This window comes from Rhagoletis zephyria, unplaced genomic scaffold (assembly GCF_001687245.7).
Source record: "Rhagoletis zephyria isolate East Lansing unplaced genomic scaffold, Rhagoletis_zephyria_1.1 Rzeph_scaffold_01645, whole genome shotgun sequence".
In the NCBI taxonomy this organism is placed as follows: domain Eukaryota; kingdom Metazoa; phylum Arthropoda; class Insecta; order Diptera; family Tephritidae; genus Rhagoletis; species Rhagoletis zephyria.
In genome coordinates, this window is record NW_016158729.1 from 35,912 (window position 1) to 55,694 (window position 19,783).

Sequence of the window (19,783 nt, forward strand, 5' to 3'; positions counted from 1 at the left end):
CATTTTTTATACCAACCAGTTTTTAAAGCATAATTTTTTTTTAGTTTGTTTGTTTTTGTAGCTGTGTAAAGAGTTTTACTATAGATTCTTGATAGTAATCATACGTTATTCTACTTTTTTGATGTGTGAAATTACTTGTCTCTTGCTAAAAAAGAAATATTTCTGACTGTACAATTTTTTTAGTGCTTTAGAAATGCATTAGATTGTTTTAGCTACACTCATTTTACATACGCCTATTGTGACTGCCTCAAATTTTGGATGAACACCTGTTTTTTAATTCTGTGATTAATTTTCAGGAAATTAAAAAAAAAATATAAATTTGTTTTCTTTGGAAATATCATTTAATTTTATTTTTTTAGTGTTCGTTAGTGTCTCTGCTTGTTTCTCTGTGTTATTATTATTATTATTTTTTTTTTGTTGAGAATCTAGCCCCCTCTTTTAGTCTCTTTTTTAGGAATAATAGCCCTTTTTCATACAATAAATAAAAAATTATAATTTTTATTTAGTTTTAGTTTAGGCTAGTCAGCAGTGCTGCAGCTGTTTCTATAGGCGCACATACGCTACTATTCTTCTGTCTTTTATAATTTTCTTATAACTGTTTTGCACATTTGACATGTATAATTATATAATAAGAAAAGCATTCGGATAAACAGCATGTACTCTGCTTTTTGTACACTTTAATCAGCGTATAAAAAGATTGCGCACAAAAAAAAAATCGTTTGCGACGTTCTACTCTATTACCTACATACACTATTTTTAATACAAAATATATACTCGTACATAATTTGTCTAACTATATACTTTATTAGAAACTATAAAAATAACAATGTTTATTATGACACACTTTTTACTACTTGTTTAATTTTTTTTTTTTAAACAAAACTTTTTTAAACCACCAAAAAATTACCTGCCTGTGTATGTATATTCTTTTAGCAACTCTAAGTTTCATAAATGGCGAACGTTCTCATACGGCTGTGAATCGAAAACCGCCTACGGGCCGAGGTAAACAAAATTTGTGCATTTTTACTAAAACCCAAAAATGCAATGAAACGCTCATACCACGTACTTATTGTTGTAAGACATCCTAACCCCCACGACCATACATATTTACGTACATAAACATATGTATGTATAGAATACTTCAACAATACTAAGCCAACGCTCCGTTTGTAAATATGTATAATTCACACGTCAAGTTTAGCTCCCAATATTTAATGCAATTGCAAATTCATTGGTGGCGTCTTTAACCTTTTAAATACAACAAATTGCAGTGTGTTAAACAAATATATATATATTTTGTGCCGTTGGGTGTGCCGCCATTCACTTATGTATACTTGCAAACTCTTAACTGAATTACATCAATATATTTTTCTCTTTGCTATGTAGTTACTCCCTATCCACTAATAACAGTAATACATGTATTTAGTAATCTTGTAATCGATTTTATCCTTGTAATACATATCAACAAATAAAAAAAATATATTATCGAATTAATCCTAACTGGTATTACAATGTAGCATTGTTGAGTATTTGTAATGTAAAAAACATGCATCCAAAATTGTGGTGAAAAGTAACACTTTCTAAATTTAGTTCAACTAACATATGTATCAGGCGTATGTACATATATTAAATGCAATATATTTTAAAAGATTTTTTAAGCCTCTTTGCTAACTCTATTTTGGTACGAAAATTTTAATACGCGATTTTTTGCATATATTAACTTCGAAATTGACATGCTAACTTCTGCATAAGTGTATACATATTCATGCTCTGGTTTTGTGATAAATTGAGCTCGCCGAAAGTCATGGTAATTCCATAATAATAGAGTATTAAAAAGAACTTTAAGCGAAAAGTTAAAATTGTTCCCAAGTATCATATCTGTATGTAGTGCACTCACATATATGTACTTATATTAAAAATTAAAGTCAGACATGTTACTTCATTTTATATATAGAACTCGGTTTTCATGATATCAACTAATCCTTTCAAAATACGGTGGGAATTGCTTCCCTTAGTCTCCAAAGCACTGAAAAACATTACTCGCTGATGGCTGATCTGGAAGGAGCCATAAACGATTCTGTGATTTCCCATGTTTTCCAGATGAGTTTTGGTTCGGCTCTCCTTTACGGCCGATTTTGTTTCACATATTATGTCGGAATGGGTGGGCCGAAATTAATGTTTATCACATGCACACGTTGCTAAAGGATCACACTTTTTTTAAGAGCAATTTTATTATTTAGTTTTAACTTATTCTTAAAAAAACAAAACAAAAATATGTTGAAAAACCATCAATTGCTGGTTACACAGCTAATGGGCGTAATATACAGAGCTTCATTGAAATAATATGTATTCGGCATAAAAGTGCCTAAGAATAAAATCATAAAATTACATTTAAATTTGATCGGAAAAATATTAATTCAATTTTAATGGTTCCCTGGTTTCTATAACTAAATGGCATTTTTTCTTTAATGCAAATATTTAGAAAAGTACTGCATTCAAACTTTTTCAATAAACTCACAGATTAAAAGGTCGCCAAGGGCTAAGATTTTTTTCAAAAATATGGCAAATTATATGCAAATAACAAAAAAAAAACATGTTTATTTAAATAGTCTACTAAGTGGGTCAAATTACCCATAGTGTGCTCGAGTGAATCCCGATTTAGCATGTATACTCCCCTAATATTATGAATTAGGGAGATTTAAATAAGCTTATTGTGCTGGTACCTGCCGATTTTTAACAGCTCACCCCATTATGTTTATTTTTGGAACTGTGGCTAGGTCAATTAAAATATCCGAAACACATATATGTAGCACCACAATTTTTATTGGGTACTTCGAAACACACTTCATTTCAAAAGCGTAAATGCTATCGCCTCAGCCACGATGTAGTTATTTCTCGAATATATGGTAAAAAGAGCCACTTAAAGGAATTCATTTATAAAGCGAGATCAAAATCCAAAAATTGTGCCGAAGTACGGGTACTTTTTTTTTGTAATTTTTTGGAAAATGTATTTATTTTTTGTTCATTATAAAAAATTATCTCAAAAGTCTTTTCAGGCACTTTCTTCCGATAGCAACTGTGTTTGCCAGTGAATTTCAGCTGCGTTCGTTTTAGATAGCTCTAGTGTTCGCACAAATTTCAAATTTTTATTCGATTTTTATTTTTTTTTTATATTGAGAAACCCGATTTACTGATTTATAGCGTATTCTTTTCTCGCCAGGGCTGTCAAGTTTTAGTGTTCTTTTATCAGCATCTTCACATACATATTGCGTGCTCTTTCTCTAAAATGTTGCACTCTGAAAATGTTGCCACATAAGAAGGTGACATTTTTTTCGAGAAAAGAAAACGCCATTAGACGCCACCTTTGCTAGCATACTCTTCTATTCCCGCGAACGTGAAGTAATATCGAAGCACTACAATCGTTAGACAAACAAAATTAAAATTTTTTTGGTAATTACCATGACTATCCCACTCAATTCATCTGTCTGTATATACTTGGATAATGTATCTCGTGGTCGAGTCACTTTTGCGTTCAACTATTACATTTTAGACTATAATTTGTAGCATACTACGGGGCGGACCAAAAAAAAATCTACTACTACTGTACTCTCGAGTATCAATATATAGTGCCTAAAATTAATTACAAGTACTTAAGTGTAAATTAAGGCGTGACTCCGCTTCGAGGTACATAATTAAGAGTTGATTCGTACTCGAAACCTTAAACTCTTCCAATTTCGCCGTACTCTTATCTCTTCAAATGAAGTATGTCAATATGTACTTGCTGTAGCATTTTGGAAAATACCTACCTATGGCCTTGTACTTACATATATTCTCGTTAGTGTTTAATGTTTTTCAAACAATGATATCATACATTCATCTAACCATTCCTAGACTTAGATGAAGCTGTTAAATATTCCGAAGAAGAAGATTATTCAAGTAGTCCAATTTACGAAAAGATCGTCGAAAAATCCAATGCACACAAAAGTTCAATTGCAAATTACAATAACAATGTGAACAACAGCAGCAATAATATCAACAATCAATGTCTACTTCATACGCATGCAATCGATGAAGCCAATGATATTTTAGATTTACCCAAGCAACAGCAAGCGCACCAATCGAACAAAGAGAATATTTATTGCGGCAATACTAACATCAAACGCAATACAGCGCTCATAGCCGAACTGAAGAAAGATGCACAATTTCAGCGTCAAAAGCACAAATTACAATCGAAAGAGTGCATGGTTAGGCAGGGTCGTAATTATAATTGTAGAAGTACGCTTCTAAAGTGTAGTGGTAGTGAGAAAAGTCCAGGTCGCGTTGGTGACAGTGATGGCGAAAGTGCAGTGGGTTCACAGAACATTGAGTCCTCGGGCGGCAATATACAACAGCAGCGTATCAATGTTGAGTCTATAGGTTTTCGTCCCATTCATCCGATCGAACCGCGCGCCGACGCTTCTGAAACTTTTACCCAGCAACCACAGTTTTGTTATGCCGATTCTAATAATAATGTACGTGGTGATGGTGGGGGCTGTCATCATCACTGCCAAATCTACCATCAACGACAGCGCCAGCACACGGGGCCTGCTGTAGGCATTGTTACGCTGCCACATTTCGAACAGGCTTTCGGACATTTACTGGGTCGTCCTGCGACTACTGACTTTTGTGGCATCTATTATGATAACTATCCGCCTGACTATGAATCGATTTACGACAGACCGCAATATGTAGAGCCCGTTAATACCGGTTCCGTTGTCACCACAACCTCTGACATCGATGAAGCTGAAAATCCCTATAAGAAAGCAAATGATTGTTGCACGCCTGCTGTTTGCGACAGCGTTTTTGAGGCGTTGCGCAAGCCTGCTGCAAACGACAACAATTTAATATTGAATATACCCTTTACAGCCGAATCACCCGACACTACAAATACAACGATGAGTACACCTCGCAAAACTCGCGCCGATTCGCCACATAAGACCGACGGCACGTCCAATGGCTGTGGCAATGGCGTTGCCGGAAAGCCTCCAGCTGCACACAGTCCCTACCGCACGCTCTCCCACTTCGGCTTCAATTCACCACAACGCCATCCGCAGCCCGAACATAAGCATATACCCTCTGCTACAGAGACAAAAAAGTATGTGCCCTTGCGCAAATCAATCTCATATGAGGAGATCTTCTCGTCGCCGCGTTACGTTGATCTCTGTGAGAACTGCTTCGAGAAGATCGTACGTCTAAAGCCAGAAATCGCGCAGCAGACACAAATGCGGCTACGTAATTTATACGACTTTAATGGCGCAAGTGCTGTAGCTGGACGCGCGCGTGCCGCCACATGTCCAGGCATTATGTATCAGCCAGCTACGGATGGTGTGTCGTACGACTATGTGGAGTACGCGAGCTCAGATACTACTGAAGAAATACTGCCACTATTCTCTTCTCAACTCGAACCGGTGTTGGAGGTGGTGGAGGAAGTCGAACCAGAGAGCGTTGAAGATGCAAACATAACTAAGAAAGTAGCAGCGACTGCCGCACAGAACTTGTATCGCACACCATCCAATTCAAGTTTCATTGAGAAAATTATGCGTCTAAACTACTCAGAGGAATCTGCAGATTGGGATTTTGCGCATGCGCCACATAAAATCGCGAGCAGCACTAATCTTACTTTGGAGCTGGAACGCGCTATCAGACAGAATAGTCAGCGCGACCAGCAACAGGACGATGAGAAAAGAAAAGACGTCGAGGCAGCTGCTATAGGGACGGAGACCAAGCACTATAACACCGACATGGAGTCTGAGTTAGAGCCGCAAAACAATGAAAATGCTTTGACAATGTGTGTGAATGTTGAAAACGAAGGTGCGACGCATTCACCACAACGTCTATCTGTTACAGAAATTTGGGAATTTATGCATTGGCAAGATGAAGCTCGTGCGTCACATCAGCAGCTGCAATCCGACCACGAAGTCGCGCAACCGTTTTCACAAAATTATGGCGTCAATATACCACACAAAGGCTCAATTTGTTTATACTACGAAAACGCGCGTGAAGGCACATCCAACAAGAATAGGGCTAGTGGAGGCACAGGGGCACCTTGCGACAACACTAAATCCCAAGAGGATCATGGGAATCAAAGCCACAGGTCGGCTTCAGCATCGCGCTCTGCAGAAGCATCTGACGAGTCAGTAAGGCAAGAGCGACGCCGCTCTTTGATGACGCGTGAGGAACGCAGCCGTCGCAAACTAGTTTTCCAGGAGCTTTGGGAAGATCATATCTTCTTCCTTGACGGCAAAGAAACGAACACATTGAGCGATACTGAATCAGCTATCGATGGACAACAGGAGCAACAAAGCACAGCAGACGCTGATGGAGTTGCGACTGAAAGCAGCGAGACTTGTACCAGCGCCACTGTGGAACAAGATGTTACGAACGAGCTTAACGTGGGCAATGAGTTGTTACTGATGCGCACGGAAGAAGGCAATGCGCGGTCCAGTGTTGTACCTTCGACGACGACGACGACAACCTTGCAAAGTAACGAACCACAGGTAGTTGATGCTGAGGTATTCCATACTCGCAGCGTTATTTTAAACAACTGCTCAAGCAATGCCGCCATGCGAACTTCGTGCAATGAGTGTGGCGATGATTTCGATAAGATTACCACTAAATCGGAGACATTAATGAAACTGCAGCAAACGGAAGTAAGACATTTTTCCATAAATGAACCAGCGTGCACTCATAAAGAGTGCGAGGCGTCGACCTTCCAAACTTCTGTGATGAAGGGGTCTAATCCTGCCGAAGATGCAACACCTTTTTACCATGAAGTTATCTCACAAGCTCATGGCGAGCGTGGAAGTTCATCTGCTACACTTCAAATGTCGGCAAGTAAAAGGAGATTCGAAAAAAGTGAAAATCCAACTACACCTGTTAATAGGTCGTCTGCTACAAGACCACTCGATAAAGAGATGTCGGAATTATTTTCAAAATCAAACGATCTGAACTCTTCGCCCTCACCGAACAGAGCTTTCTTGCCAACCTCCTCCCTTAAAACCTCATTAGAACGTCAAAAGCCGGAGCCAAAATCCACCGAAGTACTGACAGAATCGAAACTGAATAATGCATTTAGTTACCAAGCTAACATAACTCTTACAAAGAGCGACCACGAAAAACGATCAATTCCTGCAGCAATAACACACAATACAAAATCCCTCGGAAAATCGTTTGTGGTAGCTCATCCTATTCCTCATACTGTCGAACACACAATCGCTAACCCTTTGCCCATCCAACCGCATGCACAAAAATCTTCGCCTAAACCAGCCCAGAGATTCGAGACGGACAGACCGCCAACACCAAAGCCACCAATAACCAAAACAAATTTTAGGAAACTCTCCACTCCTGAACCTCAAACGACCATTCCAGAGTATGACCCAAAGATGGCAGCTAGCGGGCACGCATCCTTGGGTGAAGAGAGCACTTCAGAAAGTGATGACGATCAATCGGCGCGCACATACAACGTTGATGCAGCTTCGCAAGAGTGCTTGTTTTTTCGTGAACATCAGCTGGCGAACGCTGCTACTGACGCTGCTACTGGTCGAACTGATAGCGAAGATGATGAAATATGTCTCGCAACAATTGGACGAAATGTAGATGGCGTCCAATTCATGGAAACTAAAGTTGCAAGTGTGCAGGAAGTTGTTGACATTGTGTTAAATGAACTCAAGTCGCCGCCAATAGAGCGTGCAAGGGCCGGAATGGCGCTACCTACGGACGATGAAAAACCGAAGTCTGAGCACACGAACACAAACGTTACGCACATAGCTCCGAATGTTGCGCGCGTCGCACAACTAGCTGCTGAGGCACTGAAAGAACCTTCGACTACGGTATATGCCGCAGCGCCGAGGATATTAAAACGGCCACGTAGGAGAACGAATGTGCTGGCTAAATCGAACAGCAACGTAGCATCCACATCCGGTCAGGCCGCACAGCGTAAAGCAGCAGAGCTGGAGTTGGCATACAAACCTAAGGTCGAGGAGTATGTGCTCTTCAAACAGAATATTCCTTCGCCATCCATTTCGATGCGGGCACACCTAGCCACCGAATGCGACAGAGATGTGGAGGATACGTCAGCGCTTGCGCTTGATAAGGATGAAATGGAATTCGCTGAGCTGCTAGAATCCGAGGAGCATATAGATCTCACCAGGTTGAGCGAAGAGTTCGAAGAACTGTTATTAAATGTGGAGAATCTGCAGCTACAACCGCAAGCACGCGAACTTGGCGGCGCTGAGACATACGCAGCAGCTGACGAGCGGGAAGATAGCAATAACGTGGTTGCTGAAGCGGAGAGCCATTTTAATGCAATGGAGCGTAAAATACTACGCAAAATCAGAGAGAATCAGCTGAATGAGAGCGAAGAGATTTTTGATAAAATTGAAATGACCATACGCAACAAAATTACGCCTAACCAATTGGAACTGCAGATTAAAGAACAGTCGTCGTTAACTAAGCTTGACCAGACTCAGGTAACGCTTGCAAAATCGCAGAGTTCACAAAGCACTATCACTGCATCAACGCCAGAGAGACACTCGGCTATCGCACACAGCTCCTTTGGTGTTAGTTTTCTGCGTGAGCGAGATGCCTTCGAGACAGATATGGCAGAGCCCGATGCCAATTTGAGCGATGCGGATGCAGACGAATCTTCCACACTAACACCGCACGGCTCGCGTTACTGCAGTCGCGGTTCGGAAGATTTCAACACCACACAAGCCGATTTTTCGGCGATATTGACATCCTCGTCCTGCTCAGCAAACCTAAAATTACGTCGTTCACGCTCACTAACACCGTCCACGGGAAATTGCGAGCTATCGCCGCCGCCTCCCAAACTAAACAAGACTACCACACCACCTCAGGAAATGCGTAAGTCGCTGAGCGCGCGTGACTCTCAAAGTAATTTAACGGCGGCTGCCTGCAAATCTAAGTCAGGTACGTGTGCCTCAACCATAAGGCCACGGGATAGCAGTTCCACCCCGGAAATTAAGTCCGCAAAACGTAATTTCATATTAGAAAACATACGCAATGCGGCCATACCGCGACACAGCGGTGTTAGTGGCGGTGGCGGTGGCAGCGGCAGTGTAAAACGCTTGCAGGGCAATGCACAGGCGATATTTTGCAAGAATCCATTTGGACCAGTTACAAATTCAACTAGCGGTAACAGCAAAATGTTGCTTAGCAATATGTCCACTACCAGTTTGACCAGTTCGACCACCTCCTCCAACCGAACGGTTGGAAACAGCAAACAGCTCAGTCCACGTAACTCCTCAACAGGCGTGTATACCTTCCAATCGAAGTTGGTACGTGGTTCACCACGCTTTTGGGTGAGCCTCACACAACCAACCGCTGCCAAAAAGTTGCAGATGCAGAAGCGTCGTAGGCGCTCACAGCAACAACAGCAATATCACCATCATCGATCCATGCAAATTGAAGCACACGATTCAACAGGTAGTTTGCGGGACTTCTCCGATTTGATGGACAATGAGCACAGCGAAAAATCAGAGGCGGAGGGAGAGATGATGGGCGATGAAGAACAGGCCAGTGTACTGAATGAGGAGAAACGCTCAATGGGAGCGAATGAAGAAGCGGTCGAAATAGTGAACTTGGATATTGTAGAATCGCAAGAAATATCTGATGGCCTTGATATAGCGAATAGGCTAAGTGATGATGTTGCTGGTGGTGGTAGTGTTGTTGATGGTGGCGTGGAACAAGAGCTCGTCGCGCTCGATGAGCAAATACAAAAAATTCGCCCACGTCTCGATAATTATAAGTGCAAAATGCGTGACTTCGGTGATCACCTTGCCAAGTGTACGCGTCATATGGACGATTGCATTGCTGTGCAAGGTGATATTGTCGAAGAGCAACGTCAGTTGCGCGAACAAATGGCGTTGCAGCAGTATGTGGAGCATATTGTGTGCCAAGTTCAAACGTATTCTATCTCGGAGACTGAGGATTAGTGCGTATGTGTGTGTGGTGGTTTTAGAAGCGCGGTCAGGGTTGACATTTCCGAACAGATAGAGTTTTTTAGAATGAAATTTTTACTTCCCGGTAATGTAAGTTTTTTCAATATATTTTTTTCCAAACTAAAAAATCTATCAGCTTTTTATTAAATTTATTTTTCAAAATTACTTTAAATTTTTTTCTTTATTTTTTTTATTATTTTTTATTTTAGTTATGTTTTGAAATGTTTGTATTTTTTTTTGCTAAATACGAATTTGAAATTTATCAAATAAAAAATATAATCGGATTTATTTTTTTCTACATAATTAAAATAGCATTAGATTGAATTATTAAAAANAAACAGCACATATACAAATACCAAGAAGGCCAGAAGGTTCGCTCACACCAAACTTGTTTTAAAAAAACACAATTCTAATCCTAATTTTATTGTCCCCCATTGGGTGAAACCCGATGAAACAGCATGTTTCCTGGTCCTACCATTAGTTGAGCTTGACAAGACCAAAAACACGTTTTTGTTGAAAAATGTAACAACTCGGGAAATTTGCTCATATGCACATCATTTTGCTAAAAAAAAAAGTCAGGTATCTCATTTACGTACAAGTAACCATCCACGCTTTTTGCCATGAAATTTCCCCAGTTAGCATTCCGATAACTTGCCTGCAGTTCCATTGCTTTTGTTAGCAACTAGACATTTTACATCCAAAGTATTGATTCCAGTTGTACAAAAAAAAATCGTTTAGGAATCACCACTTGGCCAGTGTTATCTTCGCCTTTATTAGATAAATCCACTTTGCTCTAAACATAAACTAATGCCGGATTTCCATTGGGCCGTAAATTACAAAAATTTTGATGGCCAAGATGGGCATTACAAAAGTGCCATTACGTCAATAAATATAATCATCAAATTCCTTTACGCGGGGAAATTTTTATATATAGCATAACTTTTTTCACTTCAAAGCCTAGTGGAAACTTAGCATAAGTCTTCATTAGTACTATAGTAAGCGAGCGTAAGTAGTCACCTATTTTACCAGAAATTAATTTAATGACCTTTTTAGCGGTGATAATTTCTGCAATTAACCTATACTTGTACAATTGTTCTACTCGTACTTCGTATATACGTGTCTTCGAACAGTTGCCTGTGTAATTATTGTTCGTCCTTCGTCCTCGTCTCGTCAGCGTGTTGTGTTTGTCCAATGTGTTTGTTGCCCATTGTGTCTTGTATACCCGACCATATATCATTTCTCATACCATTACAGCCGCATTACACCAACATGACAATTCATCACTTACACAAACTCTTCATGTTCATAAGAAGTACATCCATCCACCATATGAAGATTTATGGGCGCAAAAATGTGTACTAATAAAAAGTTTGTGCGCAAAAAATTTCGGAAAACGGTCGAATATAGCCGAAAAGTACGCTTTTTTATATAAACCAACCAGTTTAGATTTAGCTGAAACTTATAAAACTGAAGAGATAGTGGTGTTCAATGTTTGGATGATACATAAAATTGAAATATTTCCACACTATACATATCCACTGCCGGATATTGGAGATAAAACGAAGCTAAATACCTGCACAGAGAACACGTTCGAACAGAAGAGCGAGTGTGCGCAGGAGGATCAACACAATGCAGCTGCAGTTTGCGCAGCTCAATGTGATCACGTCACTTCTAGTCTTTCATATCAATACTTGGCGAAATCAGCTCTTTCCAAGAACATCAGCACAACGCAGCCTTATCGCACTTGCTCGCATTACGGTTTCAACTATCCTCTGACCTATCAGCCGCATATCACCATACATCCAGCGCATCTGCTCACCGCCGTACAGCTGCAGCGTGAAAAGGTAATCGCTTTTATTAAATCGACTGCATTGAGTTTAAATACTGGTTATTTTCAACATCAACGTGAATGCAATGCTCCCCGGCAGCCACGCGCGCCTCGCCTGAAGTCCGCCGAGGCGCTGTCGCCGGCAACACTTAGCAAGCAGGCTTTAAAACCAAATGTAACAAAAGATGATTATAGCAGCGCGGAAAAACTGGATTCTAATGGCTCATATATTTCGATGAAAGAAATAAAATTGGAGCCAGTTAAGCGTCGGCGTGTTAGCAAGTTGGCCGCAAGTGATCATGAATGTGACAGCAGCGTAGCAGGTGATCAGCAGCCACTATTGCATGATCGCGATTTGCATACCTCGCCACAGCTGTCACACGATAATCAACAATTGGATTCGCTCTCGGAGCAATTTTCTTCACTATNGAACATCAGCACAACGCAGCCTTATCGCACTTGCTCGCATTACGGTTTCAACTATCCTCTGACCTATCAGCCGCATATCACCATACATCCAGCGCATCTGCTCACCGCCGTACAGCTGCAGCGTGAAAAGGTAATCGCTTTTATTAAATCGACTGCATTGAGTTTAAATACTGGTTATTTTCAACATCAACGTGAATGCAATGCTCCCCGGCAGCCACGCGCGCCTCGCCTGAAGTCCGCCGAGGCGCTGTCGCCGGCAACACTTAGCAAGCAGGCTTTAAAACCAAATGTAACAAAAGATGATTATAGCAGCGCGGAAAAACTGGATTCTAATGGCTCATATATTTCGATGAAAGAAATAAAATTGGAGCCAGTTAAGCGTCGGCGTGTTAGCAAGTTGGCCGCAAGTGATCATGAATGTGACAGCAGCGTAGCAGGTGATCAGCAGCCACTATTGCATGATCGCGATTTTCATACCTCGCCACAGCTGTCACACGATAATCAACAATTGGATTCGCTCTCGGAGCAATTTTCTTCACTACTTTCCATCGGTGGTACTTCCTATCCTGCTGGCTCGCATAGCCATAGCGCTGACCTCGCGCACGATCATGAGGATGAGTCCCACCACCAGAACTACGACGACTCGGGTGATAATAATAGTTCGATAGGTATGCGCGTAACGCCCACAACACAACGTGCATCCTATGTGCTGCGTGACTTTCTGCCCGCTCACGCACAAGCACAGGAGACACCCGAACATAAGCCCGAATCGGAACAGGAACTCCAACACATAGATGCCAGGTTGGTGTCGTCATCCACACCCAAGTTGCGTCAGCTGCTCGGCACGCGCAGCGGTGAAGAGGAATCAGATGATGCTCAACAACACGCCCACCATCAATCCCACAAGCAAATCAAATTGACTTTGAATTCGAAATCCAATACACAGGCATCCGCTGCATTCAAGCGTCGTTGCTCACAATCCTCGCAAGAGGCCAGCGCCGATGTTAGCGTTGGTGTGCCGACGCAGGAACGCTACCGTCAAGTGACTGCCTCGCTGTCGGAAGCGGAGTCGTTGTCGCCTGCTCCATCTTTGCGTTCACTAGAGATACATATCAATATCAACGTTAAGAACTCAGATTGTGCGCGCACGCTACAAACCCATGAAGTGGAGTTCCGTCGCAAGTTGGAACGCATCATCGATGAGGAAATAAATCTGATTGCACAGCAACTCAGCAATAGCACTCAATATAAGAGCAGCCCAAATATTATAGGAGGCGTGCACATTGTACCAACAACAACTGAGTATTCTCAACTCGAAATGACAACGGCGAGCACGCGCCATCTGCTCAAACATGCCACGCATAGTGAAACTCTAAATGATTTACGCTTTGCTGGTACTCTGACTGCTGGACAGCAGAGCAAACGCGGCAAGCCAACGAAGAAGACGCAGCCACAAGCACATCCGCCACCGCCTCCGGCCTCTTCCTCCTGCTGCGCTGAGGCCGACTCCACTAAAGCTGACAAATCGTTGTCGCATCATCGGCTCATAGCTATGCTCGAACAGGAGTTGGAGAGCCTGTTGAATGGTATAATTTGCGCCAATGCGCTGCATAATCATGCTGTCATGTGCGATTGCAAGATGAAAGTAGCCCAGATATCAGAGGAGTTGCGCGCTTCGCTGAGTGTGGACAAGTGAAGTGACGGCAAGTGGGGCGCGGACAATGAAAAACTGGAAAACAATCAAAGAAGCTATGAGTAGTAAGCTTCGTGTAACAGAATAAGTGTTTTTTTTAGTGAAGTAATTTTTTATTTTTGGTTCATAAGCACTATGTGAAGTATCTGGCTTATTTATATTAATTTGCAGTTAATTTAGGTGATAAGCACTTCTAGCTAAATAATTAAAATACTATGGATTTCTTTTTCGAAATTTTTTGTTTATTTTTCCGAAATAAAAGTATGTTAGAGCTCCGAAACTTTCTAAAAAAACATTATTATGTTTTATTCAAAATCCCAGGTCAGCAGTTTTACCAAATCATTTTAGCCCAAACAAACTAGGATGGGGTGCTTACCGTAGAANTTTTTTGTTTATTTTTCCGAAATAAAAGTATGTTAGAGCTCCGAAACTTTGTAAAAAAACATTATTATTTTTATTCAAAATCCCAGGTCAGCAGTTTTACCAAATCATTTTAGCCCAAACAAACTAGGGTGGGGTGCTTACCGTAGCCTTTGAGTTCTTATATTTTTCTAGAGATATGTTGAATCACGCATTTAAAAAAAAAAAAATGTACGTGTGTATGTTATGGGATAATGCTGAAAACACACGGTCAAGGCATTGAAGAAACCAAGGGGCGGTACTTCGAGTTTTGTTGCATGTGTTCATAGAAGTTAAGATACTTTTTTTTTAAATTATATGTAGTTACATCTTGATTTTAATAAATCGAAAAAGATTTTGTTTTCACTATAGCATAACCAATGAATAATTTATGTAAACACACTTTGCTATCTGGGATGGAAGTCGTTGTATCAATGTTGTATCAATCAATTGCAACATAGTTGAATCTTTATCGAAAAAAGCGCTAAGAAAATAATATCCAAAAAAGAAAAAAACACGAAACATTGAAACGTGGAAACATGACTTAAGTATTTCTGAGTAAAATTGTGGGTACAATTTTTATATTTATGTAGTCTGAAAAGAAAAAAATCCAAATCGACCAGTCTATTAACGAAATTCATGTTCTAATCCCTTAATGCAAGTATTTTCATAGGCAAAAATATATGTAGGTCTGCAGATATCTAATTATGTAGATATAGTATGAATATTCATGTAAATTGCAACATAATACATCCTGCTCATCGACATCGCCAAGCATCAAATTAAATGCAAACTACAATCAACTAATCTTAAGCTGCTTAATATAAGAAGAACAATCACAAGTAAGAAGCCTACCAGTTAAATACATACATACATAAGTGCACAGGAACTAGACTAGAACATAAGAAATTAAGAAAAAGCAAGCAATATGAAATAAAAATAAGAGAATTATACAAAATTGCTGCGCCAATCTGATAGGTGGACCAGGTAACCATGGTTTTATGTTATTTTCTTATTATTATATTTTATGTTTTACTTTTTACTTTTATTTTGAACAAAGTGCATGTTTTCGAAATTGTCACAGTGTTTGCATGTTCAGTATGAAATTGTTTGAAAATATTCCTTAAATTCCAAAAAAAAAAAAAAACTTCATACATTAGTCAAAACTCGAAAAAATTGACACTTTTGTAAAATTTGTTTTTGTTATTTTTATGGCCTTTATAACAATTATATTCAACAATTTTTATGAGCTCGAGGCCGTTTTCAGTGAAAACTTATTGTGGAAAAGCAACAATAATTTGAAAAAATGGTAGAAGTGATAGCTATTTCGGAAATCACCACACCTAAAAAGTTAAACATTCTAATAATAGAAATATTAACAAAAACCAACAAAACCAACAACCATCAAGTGAATTGCAGCGTAATAGCTGCGCTTGATTGTAGTTGGCTTAGCAAAGTGAAATAGTGGAAAATAAGCAACAAGAATTAACAAGACAAACTTAGCACAGTGCGTAGGCAACTGGCTGAGTCAGTGGTGATCGTCGGTTCGAATCCTACTGAAAGAAGTCTGATGAGGAAATGTGGTGATTTCCGAAATAGCTATCACTTCTACCATTTTTTCAAATTATTGTTGCTTTTCCACAATAAGTTTTCACTGAAAACGGCCTCGAGCTCATAAAAATTGTTGAATATAAGTTTTGTAAAATTTTCGATACTTTCGAGGTTTTACATGCCTTTTGCCAGTTTAGTGGAATACGCTTTTAATAATATTTTTATCATTTTTAACTTTCTGTGTAGAAGCTTGGTATGTACATGCATGTGTAAATAAGTAGCCTAGCCTCGGTGTTTTTATACTACATAATTAACAAAATATTTTTATAAATATAAATAGGTACGGTTATTTATATACATTGAACACTTTGCGCCCCACTTGCAACGTCATTGCATCTACAATTTTACATATTACATTCATTCGGGCATATACATAAATATACATAAAAACACATCTATGGATTTACTCAGACACTCGAAAACTCATTTCCTTCATGCATCTCATTTAGCTTAATTTATGTACATACATAATTAGTATTCGTAGTATTCGTGGTTGTTATTGTCTCATTTGTTTGTCATCAGCAGCTTTCATTTGCGTAAATTGTAAAAAAATATATACATATATATTAATAATTCATTAAAAAAAAAAAACAAGTATTATATTATTAAAATATTCTTTGAAATTATTATTTCAGGTGAGAATGTACAAAATGGTGATCATTCTGAGGCTCATTTGAGCACATTTTCACAAAGCAGTAAAGAGGTATGTAAAGTTTAATTATATTTACTATGCTAAATTGTGTTTTTTGTCACTTTAAAAATATTATTTATTAAGGGTACTCATTTAAAAGCGCAAAACTCGCGCAAACTGGGCAAACTGTGCATTTTTAAACCCTGGCAAATGAAATGTCAAAATTTGTATTGAAAGCCATTTGCACAAAAAGCTAAACTTTGCGCGGCAATTTTGGAGCGCAATTTTGCGCAGTGTGCTGTGCAACCCTCAATCAGCAATTTTGTTTACATTCATTTTGGTTTGTGCTCAACGTTTTTTCGAAATAATTGCGGTAAGACTTAAATATTTACTCAAATTTGAGTTTCAATTGTTCAACTTTATAAATTAAGTATAGTCAAATAATTAAATGTCAGAAATTGTGTAAAATATAAAATTGTCCTCATGAAACACGTGGCGCAAAGTTGCCCAATTGCCCAAATATGAAACTTGCGCGTATATATGAGTACCCTTATTATATTTATTTATTTAAAAAAAAAACGCTATTTGTAAATAATCTCTGTGCACAAAACAGTAGTTTCCATGATCAAAGTAATGATTCAACATTCGCTAGTTTGAGCATATCTACATAAATGTGTTTATCTTCGCCAGTTTACGTACAAAGGTCGAGCAAAACTAAATATTGTGATAGTTTAGCTCCAAAGGACAGAAAATTGAAATCAGTTGCTATACCTTTAAGGTATAACTTGTCTCTGTCTTCGTTATAGGCGCATATGAATTCTCTACTACCCAACATATGTATGTATATAAAATGGAGGAAAAAATTATAGCCGCACCACATTTTGACAAGCTTTAACATATACAGTGGTGGAAAAATAAATAGGGACACAACATTTTAGAGGCTTTTGCTTACGGGCTCTAACCGTCGGTATATGCAGAATCCGCTATGTAGACGCTTTTGAGTCGACACTTCGTTATATACAGACTTTTGCTAGCGGGACTTTAACCGTCTATATATTTCGTAGGTTTTCTACCCAAAATTCCTTTATTATATTTATGGGGCATTTTTGTATGATGGAACATTTCGCAGCAACGAGGTTTTTTAAGGGACTCAGCAAAAAATTTGTAATAACAGTTCTCTCACGGAAATCCCATTCTCTTCACCCAACCATATACTTTATCTTGCAGCCATCATTGTAAATATGACGGTTCCATACGCAAATACCAAATTCGAATGTCGAAAGAGAAGCTGCGAGAGGTCTACGATAAGTAGGTGTTAAAACTTTTAACTTAAAACTGCTAGAATATCCAAGAAAGAGTTTGGTCATATGCGTATTCTTAAGCATTGTCATTCAAGATCTACAGATGAGATGGCTTCTGATCTACTTCGGGGGCGCATCGACACATGCTGGTTACAGATCACCATTCACTTTGAAACACTAGTAATCAATTTCATTACCCTACGCCAAAAACGAGTGGATGATTTCGGAAATACATAGGTGTCCAATACAGCTAGTCTCCTTTATATTTTAAAAAATTTGCCAAATTGGCTATATAGGTTCTAGATATATTTGTTGTCACATGATCACGTTTTTATGTTTAAGTTCCAATATATCAAATGAAACTTCGAATGGAAAAGTGTAATGTTTTTCAGTGGCTATAAGTGATATGTATCATGTAATTATCACATATTTTCACCTATTTAACCATAAACCATTGCTATGTTATTGTCGAAACATGTCTACAATGTTTTTTTTTTTGTTTTTGTGTGGATTGTCCATTAGCATTACCAATTTAAATTGATCAAAAAACGAGCGTGTATGTGTATGTGCTTTTTAACACAGCTATTTATGTGTGTATGTACAAACGATATTCTCATTGCAAATTTCTATTACGGTTCCAGGATGTGTCCACAGATGGTTCGCCCAAGAAAGACAAGAAGAAGAAGAAGGGACTTAGGACACCATCGTTTTTAAAGAAGAAGAAGGAGAAGAAGAAGGCCGAAGCTTAAGTTCAAAAACGATTAACAGCTTAAAGCAGAATATGTTATAGAAAAAGAGAGTAAAAAAAAGCAAAAAACAAGTAAATTAATGCAGCTAAGTGAAAAGTGTGGTAGAAAAGGACTAAACGAAAGGCAATGATATGCAGAATGGGCAGCTGTTTCTACATAAATTAGATATAATAAAAAAATTAAGGAAAACAATGCATAATAACAGCTAAATTGGAATGACTACAACAACTACAGAAAAACGCAATGACATATTTATGCATGCAACAGCAATAACACCAACAAACAGAAAGAGCAATTGCATTTGAATAAAATTTCCAAATACAACGGAAATAAAAATTTTACAGAATCAAACAATAGCCAACACACAACAAATCAAACGAATTAAGAGCAAAAGCATAAAAGCGATGATGCACGAAAAACCAGCGAACATTTAAAACTTAAAAACGTAATAAAGCAAATGAAATAAAATATAATTAATTTAATTTAAGCGAAAAGGGGCAATGACGACAGCGAGCGTAACAAACAAAATGCTGAAGAGAGTAATCTATTTTGCCAAGCGAGGCGAAATGCAAATTTATTAGTGAGCAGCTCTTAAATTATATACATACATATATACATAACTATATTTTTAATTTATAAGAACAACAGCAAAAATAAAAAACAATAAATGTAATACACATAAAATAAATTTTTTTTTTCAGATGAGACATTAATGCGTATGACGATTATAATGAAAATTACAATTATTATTGTACGTATTTTATTATTGCAAACAAAACGAAGTAAAAAAAAAACCAAATGCAGCATTCAGAAATACACAAACAAAAACTTTGAAGAACACAACATTTTATAATAAATATATGTTTAATATATACAAAAAACAGGTAAATAAATTTAGATTTGTGAAAAGCAGTGACAGAAAACAAAAAAGAAAACATGTATGATTAGTGTTGGCAAACGCCAAAACGAAGTGCATTCAATTGTGGGCGAGTAGGATGCATATCTATCCATACATGCAGCTTCGAGCGAATGTCAGCGGCAAAAAAAAAATGGTTATCTTACATAGCCACGCCCTGAAAGTTGTAAAACTCGGCTGGGCCGATACCTTAGAGCGTTAGTCGTCGGATAGGTATTTTTAAATATT

At 38.5% G+C, this 19,783-nt stretch overlaps 1 protein-coding gene across 7 annotated transcripts in view; it reads left to right on the top strand.

Annotated features, from left to right (window-relative positions):
* The window catches only part of hts (adducin 1-like protein hts), a 52,486-nt gene extending 33,053 nt beyond the window's left edge, over positions 1–19,433 (top strand). The window contains exons 9-11 of one of the 7 annotated variants that reach the window (XR_001847802.1): positions 16,594–16,661; positions 18,526–19,219; positions 19,341–19,433. Coding sequence is in view for 6 of the 7 variants with exons in the window: in XM_017618490.1 (XP_017473979.1) it covers positions 3,892–9,992 (6,101 nt within the window). In the remaining variant the exon portion in view is untranslated. Of the gene's footprint in view, positions 1–3,891; positions 10,126–11,252; positions 11,909–12,259; positions 14,304–16,593; positions 16,662–18,525 lie in introns of those variants that run through there. The other 6 variants (XM_017618492.1, XM_017618493.1, XM_017618494.1 and 3 more) reach the window with 6 other exon arrangements.
* The last annotated feature ends 350 nt before the right edge of the window (positions 19,434–19,783 follow it).